At 46.7% G+C, this 8,615-nt stretch overlaps 1 protein-coding gene across 4 annotated transcripts in view; it reads right to left on the reverse strand.

Annotated features, from left to right (window-relative positions):
* PIWIL1 (piwi like RNA-mediated gene silencing 1) overlaps window positions 1–8,389 on the reverse strand; it is a 47,647-nt gene extending 39,258 nt beyond the window's left edge. For 2 of the 4 annotated variants that reach the window (XM_043529365.1, XM_043529363.1), the window contains exons 1-3: window positions 8,362–8,389; window positions 6,982–7,070; window positions 6,101–6,218 (exon numbers count right to left, since the gene is read on the reverse strand). In XM_043529365.1, coding sequence (XP_043385300.1) covers window positions 6,101–6,218; window positions 6,982–7,070; window positions 8,362–8,374 — 220 coding nt within the window. In that variant the 5' untranslated portion in view covers window positions 8,375–8,389. The other 2 variants (XM_037879097.2, XM_043529364.1) reach the window with 2 other exon arrangements.
* Window positions 8,390–8,615: the final 226 nt, after the last annotated feature.

Consider the following 8,615-nt stretch of genomic DNA (forward strand, 5'->3'; position numbering starts at 1 on the left):
TAGGATGGGGGGGGGGGGGGGCGAAGAGGTAGATACACTGGACGGTACGGATAGGGTCCAGAGAGACCTAGACAAATTGGAGGATTGGGCCAAAAGAAATCTGATGAGGTTCAACAAGAACAAGTGCAGAGTCCTGCACTTAGGAAGGAAGAATCCCATGCACCGCTACAGGCTGGGGACTGACTGGCTAAGCAGCAGTTCTGCATAAAAGGACCTGGGGATTAAAATGGACAAGAAGCTGGATGAGAGTCAGCAGCGTGCCCTCACTGCCAAGAAGGCCGACAGCGTATTGGGCTGCGTTAGTAGGAGCATTGCCAGCAGATCAAGGGAAGTGATCATTCCCCTCTATTTGGCACTGGTGAGGCCACACCCGGTGTACTGCATCCAGTTTTGGTCCCCCCACTACAAAAGGGATGTGGACAAATTGGAGAGAGTCCAGCGGAGGACAACGAAAATGATTAGGGGGCTGGGGCACATGACTTACGAGGAGAGGCTGAGGGAACTGGGATTATTTAGTCTGCAGACGAGAAGAGCGAGTGGGAATTTGATAGCAGCCTCCAACTACTTGAAGGGGAGTTCCAAAGAGGATGGAGCTAGGCTGTTCTCAGTGGTGGCAGATGACAGAACAAGAAGCAATGGTCTCAAGTCGCAGTGGGGGAGGTCTAGGTTGGATATTAGGAAAAACTATTTCACTAGGAGGGTGGTGAAGCACTGGAATGGATTACCTAGGGAGGTGGCTGAATCTCCATCCTTAGAGGTTTCTAAGGCCCAGCTTGACAAAGCCTTGGCTGGGATGATTTAGTTGGTGTTGGTCCTGCTCTGAGCAGGGGATTGGACTAGATGACGTCCTGAGGTCTCTTCCAACCCTAATATTCTGTAAAATAGGCAGAGGGATTAGATCATAAAGAGCTCATTATCCATATATTTAAAAATACACCCCAAGCAGTCTTGCTTCCAAGAAGTTATGAGGGACAGAGATTGAAGTGATTTCCACTTGTCCATCAGATGAGGAAAAGGGGGCAGTTTCTGCTTCCACCGGCATGCTCTTTTTCATAACCCTTCTTCAAAAGCATTCATCAAATCATCTTTCAAATGTATCCAAGTAAAGAAAACACTCTCATTGAAGATAAGGTGGCCTGTTGGTGATGAGAATTTGAAAAGTCTCCTTACATATCTGACACTTCCTCTAACCATACTGCCCACTAATGCCAGACTCCCAAGGATTCATAAGAATAAGAAGGATGTTGGGAGCATGGGCATATTTAGGCCGAATAAGAAGTCAGCTGTGAATTTTAAGAATTTATTCTGACAAGGTTTAACAGCATGCTCTTTAATAGAACTGTGCATGTGTAAGAAATTGTAGAGTAATCATGTTTACTGTTTGCGTGGCTATAACAAAGATGCAGAACAATCATGTTGATGAGGAAAATAAAAGTAGCCACGCAGCTAGAAGAAACTGGTTTGAACTAACAACTGACGGGGAGGAGAATTAGCATGGAAATGAGAGACCAATACATAATAAGAAAAGAACCAAAAATTATAAATAAAGTGTGCAACTAAGGTAAGCTGAATTGGCCAACGCAGGAAGTGACTGTGATGAGATCATCCTGAGTTTCCCACTGTTGCTGAATGTTTTGCCAAACAGATTTGTTAGGCCAATCTGCTGAATAAGTGAATCTCAGTCCAACAGTGGACCTATAGAAGAATTAAGGTACTAGACAGGCTTGAGGGAGAAGTTCTGCACTGAAGGGGAATCAACTTCTCCAGTACCAGGAGATATCTTAAAACCTCCAAAACATGAATTACTGATGGCGAAAAAGAGGAAAATGAAACAATTTGGATACAATCCAAAGACTTCATTGCAAAGAACAGAGAGACATTGTCTATGGCCTCTCTCAACACAGACTTCACTAGATCCAAGTTACTTAAGCTTTTTAGATCTCTTGCAAGAACTGTTCAAATCCAAAAGGGGGCCTGTGTATGGCGCCAATACTCACTTTCCAGATGATTATGAACTTGCAGCACTGTAAACACATGCATCTCAGGAGCCGAGAACAGCACAGGCCATTCTTAGAGAACAAATGTCCATCATCAGGGCAGAGATGGTCTTTTCTTTGTACAGCACCCACCACAATGGGACCCCATTGGGGCCCTTTGCTACTATCCTAATGTAAGTATTTACTAAGACAGTCAATTAATGGCAGTTAACGCATGCGATTAACTCAAAACAAATTATCACTTTATTTTTAACAAGCTTTAATTGCACACCTCTGGAGACGGAACTCGGCAGCAGGTGGGTGGGGAGGGAAGCACCAAGTACAGCAGCGAGCAGGAGGCAGCGGGGATGTGAGACTCCATAATATCCAGACCAGAACGGCAGATTACTGAAATGCCTCCCAATTCATCTGAGCTGGTCTCACACCCCATCCCCCTGTTGATTTGTTTTACAGATGGGGAGGGATAAGGGTAATCACCAGCAGCCACAAGGATGCAAAGCAGGGAAAGGGTGCTTTGGAGCCACTGCCTCAGGACCCCACCCCCTGAATGACTCCATCAGTTCCCCCTCCCCCACTGCACTAATTGATCATGACCATATGCCACAGTCTGTGGGCAATTTGGGAGAGCTGGTTAAAAACCTGCCGGGGGAGAGAGGAGGCCAGGCCCCCCCCCCGAACCATCCCCTCCCCGCTGGACAGGTCCAGCCTTAGGAATGGGTAAGGAGGCCACCACCCAGGGTGTTACGCTCATGGGGGGCCACTGCATGCCTCTAGGGCAGGGATGCCCCTCCCCCTGCTGTCCTGCTCCACTGCTGCTCCTTCCTCCTCCCCCCCATGGAGCCACCCCGACCAAGCTGCTCCAGACAGATTAAAACTGCGATTAATTGTGACTTTTTTTAAATCTTGTGATTAATCATGATTAATTTTTTTAATTGTTTGACAGCCCTAGTATTTACTAATAATTCAGGATAGAAAAAATGGAACAGGTAAAACAAGTTATGTAAATATATTCCATTTCCTAATCTCAAGAAATTCCAGTCTGCTTGTTTAATATCAATCCTCAACTGGCAAAACCAATGAAAACCATAAAAAGAAAAGGAGTACTTGTGGCACCTTAGAGACTAACCAATTTATTCTCTAAGGTGCCACAAGTACGCCTTTTCTTTTTGCGAATACAGACTAACACGGCTGTTACTCTGAAACCAATGAAAACCATGTGCTCTGAAAAACAGCTTCTTACACAGAGCTTTCAATCTGTACCATTTGCCAAAAAGTGAAGGGATACACTCAGGACTATTAATTCTATTACAGCAAGGACAACTAGAGCCTGGCTGTAGAATAAGCAGGACCCAATGACAGGGTGGATTTGATTTAAAATCATGGTTTAAATCACTAGTCAGGAAGACTCGATTTAATCATGGTTTTCTACATAAAAGTGCATTCTTGTTGGTTGTTACAACCTTAATACATATTCTTCACAACTCAGAGATAGATGTAAGTTTCATTTTTAGAAGGTACACACTATACATTTTTAAACAGTGATTTATTTTGAAAACTTTTCAGATTAGTTTTACAGCTATATCAGAAAAATGAATGGTTGGTTGGTTATTTCATTTACCAAAAGTAATTGAAACAGACAGTTCACCTCCCAATGACTTCATAAATATCTTCAATTCAACAGGTTAATCATTAATATTTGGAGGTTTTTCTTGCCATGCTGTATTAGGAGAACATCACTAGACAGACATTTAAATTGTTTTATTTAACTAAAAACAAACATTACATATTTTGCATTTTTATCTTCAACAGCAAACATATGCTTGTTTTGTTAAAATATTACATGTCCCTCACTTCTCACATGTATCTCCAGACTTCTTCTCCTTGTCCAGATCTAGTCCGCCCCCAGTAATCTTCTATTCATTGAACTTTTTGAAACTTTTCTCTTTTAGAGAGAGATAAGGGATTGACTGTGTACACAAATTTGCAGAGGGACAACAGAGTTGAGATCTATTATTTCTCACCTCTATATATTTATTTTAAAACATTTTTGCTGTTAACAAGCATGTTACCTCTGGAGACACAAACCCCCAGTTTGAGAATTGCAAAACTAAGCATCTCTGATGGTATGTTCTAGACGAGGGGTCAGCAACCTATGGCATGCGTGCCAAAGACGGCATGCGAGCCAATTTTTAATTGCACGCTGTCCCTGCCAAGTCCCAGTCACCGGCCCTGCTCAGCCCACTGCTGAACCCAGGCCGGGACCCCAACAGGCAGCAGCGTGCCGTTAAAAATCCTGCCCGCCCTGGTCCGCTCTTCTCTGCGCCCCCTGCCGGCTGCTGCTGCAGGGCAGGCAAGCTCCCCCCTCCCCTGCCTCTTCCCCCAGCGTGCTGCATTCCTGCCCCTCCTCCTCTCCCTCCGGGCCGATCAGCTGATGGCCCTTGAGTGGGAGGGAGAGAAGTAGAGCAGCAGTGCACTCGCTGCTCCGGGGAGGAGGCGGAGACGAGGTGGCAACGGGGCCTTGGGGAAAGGGGGGTGGAATCAGGGCATATCCCCTCCAGCCCCCTGTCATGAGCCGCTCTGGGCAGGGAGCTGGGAGCACCCCCACGACCCCAGCCCACACCCCCAGCCGCCTGCCCTGAGCCCTGCACCCCCCCCCACACACACCCCAGTCCCCTGCCCTGCACCCCCCCCACGACCACAGCCCTGACTCCAGTACCCCCCCACACATACCCCCAGCCCTCTGCCCTGACTCCTGCACCCCCACACATACCCAGCCCCCTCACACCTCATGTCCTGACTCTTGCACCCCCCACATTCGCACCCCCACCCTGAGCACCAAATGGGAGCTCCTGCACCGCCCCACATTCCCACCTGCACCCCACACACCAAATGGGAGCTGCCCAGGTAAGCACTCCACACCCAAACCCCAACCCTTAGCCCCCTCCCTCATTCTAGCTCCTGGCCAGACTGTACACCCCAACCCTGTGCTCAGTGCACTCCCACCCTCAGCTCAGTGCAGAGGGAGAGGAAGAGAATGGGCTAGAACCAGGGAGAAGGTAGGTACCCACTCTATGTGTGCAGGGCCAAGATCCCAGACCGGCAGCAGGAACCCTGGCTGGCAGGAGCCGGCAGACTGAACCCCAGACCGGCAGTGGGCTGAGCCGCTCAGCCCACTGCCAGTTTGGGGTCCCAGCCGCCAGCCCCGCTCAGCCCACTGCTAGTCTGGGGTTCTGGCTGCCAGCCCCTTGCCAGCCAGGGTCCCGGCCACAGGCCCCGCTCAGCCTGCCGGTGGCGTAAGATCAGCAGTTTAATGTAATTTTAAATGAAAACTCAAACATTTTGAAAACCTTGTTTACTTTACATACGACAACAGTTTAGTTATATAATATATAGACTTACAGAAAGAGACCTTCTAAAAAACATTAAAATGTATTACTGGCACGCAAAACCTTAAATTAAAGTGAATAAATGAAGACTCGGCACACCACTTCTGAAAGGTTGCCGACCCCTGTTCTAGACTGAGCACTGAGTCCCATTGGATAGATAGAAAGATTAACCTAAATAATCTATAAAGAAGCCTTTGGAACCCCATAAGATTCGGTCCCTAATCCATGAACTATTGGAACTCATTTACAAAACTTTTCTTAAGCATTACATGAATATATTGTCTCATACTATAGAATTAGAATTTATAATCCCTATTCCATGATGAAATATCTTTGAGCTATAATGTATCTTAATTAAAAAACTATCTTTAGATAGGTTGTTTTCCCAAAAAAAGCATTTTATCAAAAAAACCTATTTAAATTAAAAAAAAAAATTTTTTTTTTTTAAATTATTGATTTTTATCCACCCTGCCCAATGGTAAGCTTTGCTTTATTTATTTAGCTCCATCAAAGTTCAGGCAGTTTGAGGAATAACGTGCCATTATGAGACCACATCAGAAAAAAATTCAATACTTCAGATTTAACTAGTTTTCGAAGAGAAAAAAAAAACAGAAATGCCATCTTCAATATATACTTAATTATCTTAGTTAAATCATTAAGTCTTCTAAATACTTGTTCCATAGACAATAAGCTTCACTTCCCCGTCCCCCATCTTACCTTGTGGAACGTTAGGAGCTCCTCTTTGTCGTCCACGACCAATAAATTCTCCCTCTGATGGCGGCTGTGGTTGAGGTTGCAAAGGTCTAGGTTGCACATAGCTAGGTGGCTGCTGACCCTGCAAAGTCCACTACACTTAGGAACAGCACTCATTGATATCACCAAAAAAACCTGTACTATCAAATGAAGTCACCGGAGGGTGTACTGCATAGCCAAGTTCCTATGACAGTTATTTAATATGGGGGGAAAATGAATTGCCTATAGGTTAGGTTAATATGTCACTCTGTATTAAATAAGTTGCCAAAAAGTTATTCAGTAAAGTTACTCATTCAGTTTGGAAGCCAGCACTACCGAAACGCACCCTCCCTGCCTTAAAACAGTGTGATTATTCTGCATGTAGCAGTGCTGTATCTATCACTGGTTAATTGAAGCTGGCTTAAAGCTGCTCTCCACCACATCCTCTATATTTAAAAAAAGCTCCTGTAATTATTGCAATCTGAGGAACATGAAATGCAACTCCTCGTCCCCCAAGATACTACAGAAAATACCACAAAAACTACAGGAAAAAAGGCAGCTGACTTTGCAGAGAGGAAGCCTGTTATACCTAACACATTTTAGAATGTATATATATTTTAGTGCAACTCAGGAAGCAACATCTTCTGTGTTCCATATACTGCTGAATACAGCACTACACCCACAAAGCTTTAGAGGAATATACCAGCTTTACTGTGGCAGTGCATTTGCTTATCAGTCATGTGAGGCAAAAAGGTTTGATTTGAAATGAAGCCCTTGATGCATATACAACTACATGGGAAGCAGACAACTCTGAATTTTAATCTTTCAAAATGTAGATGTGCTGGATCTGAAAAATGAACACTCACAAAAGCTGCTCCTACAGGAGGTACAGCAATTTGCAGGCCACGAGCTCTTCCTCTCGCTCTAGCTCTAGCTCTTCCAGTCATTTTCTTTTCTAAGAGAAACCAGCTACAAGTTACATGACACAATCATAGCGAAAAAAACTGACAGTATAATTTTTAGCAGAGGTTTTTTTGTTTTGTGGTCTCTTGTTCAGTATAAGAGAAAGATTAATCTAGCTATATTAGCCCAGCCATTGTGCTCTAGGGCCCTGTTTACGCTAATTTTTTTGGTTAAGATTTCTGCTGCTGCCACCAAGGGGATCACTACTTTAGTTAAGGTGACCGTAGCTGCCAGAATTCTCAGTAGTGGGTTGTACAGCTGTGCTCTGATGCAATCCTACAAACATTTAAACACATGTAACTTTAGCAACATGACGCAACTGAAATCACTACAACTAAGTCTAACTAAGTGTCTGAACACTAGGCACCCAGGGCTTCAAATAGTGACAGTCATTCAGTCCCCTGTAGCAATGATTTTTTATTTTTGGGGGGGGCCACAAAGAGTTATGGTTTAGGCAACCCTGATGACAGCTTCTGCAAACTACTCCCATACATAATAAAAAAAACTGTTAGAGAACATTTTAAAACTTTGCCAAAAAGTTAAACAAACAAAGCACTTCTGAGCAAAAGTGAAATTGGCAAGGTTGAGTAAGGAATATAGTGGACATTGCACAGGATTTTGACTGGTTTCTCAAACACGTCCAACTTCTCCCAAGAGTGACCTACTGCTAAGTCCCCTGCCCCCAGCCTCTCCTTCCCCAGCCGTAGCAGCCCCCTCCCCACCCACAGTACCACTACTCAGCCCTGGGGGTTCTCCCTCCCCTCACCCACAGTGTAAGTGACCCGCTCTTCCCTACCCCGGCTCCTCCCTGTTTGCTCTCCCCCCCACAAAGTGCCCCCCCCCCACACACACACGCTTGCTAGCACTGCCAGACCCCTTCCCTACAACCTGCCCCTTACCCCTCTGCGCAGGCCTAGGCCGCTCCCCTTCACCCAGCTCAGGCAACCACCCGCCTCCATTTCCCCGGGACTAGGTACGTCAGCCCCAACCGAGGCAGGGGACCCATTGGCATCTGACTGCAGGCAGCGGGTAACCCCCAATGCCGGGCTGCTCCTGGCTCGGTATCAGCGGGAGAATGGCTGTTAGTACCTGCCCGCTCCTCCTCGCGCGGCCACACTACAAAGCAGGCACCAGCCTTCCCAACGGTTATCACGGCCTCCTCACTGGGGCGAGCAACGTGAGGCTCACTCCGCCGGCTGCGCCGCCTCCTCCTGCCGCTTCCTTAAGGACAGCTGAATCCGCCTCCGCCGCTTCTACGCAATAGGCGAGGGGTTTCCCGGTACCCGTCGGGCTCATCTCCTCTCTTGGCGGTGCAGAGACTGGGGATTCATTTTCCGAGCGAATGTGCACATCACGTGGAGAAGGTGAAGCGACCCGGCTTCGTGCAGTGAGAGCGGCGCGTGGCTGCAAGCAAGAACGCGGCAGGCGGGCTCGCCTCTGATTGGACTGCGACACCGCGAGTGCCCGCCTCCGGAGAGCCGACCGGGACCTCCGCGTTTCCGAAGATTTCCGAATGGGGCTAGCGGGTGCGCCCGAA

The sequence above is a fragment of the Chelonia mydas genome, chromosome 15 (assembly GCF_015237465.2).
Source record: "Chelonia mydas isolate rCheMyd1 chromosome 15, rCheMyd1.pri.v2, whole genome shotgun sequence".
In the NCBI taxonomy this organism is placed as follows: Eukaryota; Metazoa; Chordata; order Testudines; family Cheloniidae; genus Chelonia; species Chelonia mydas.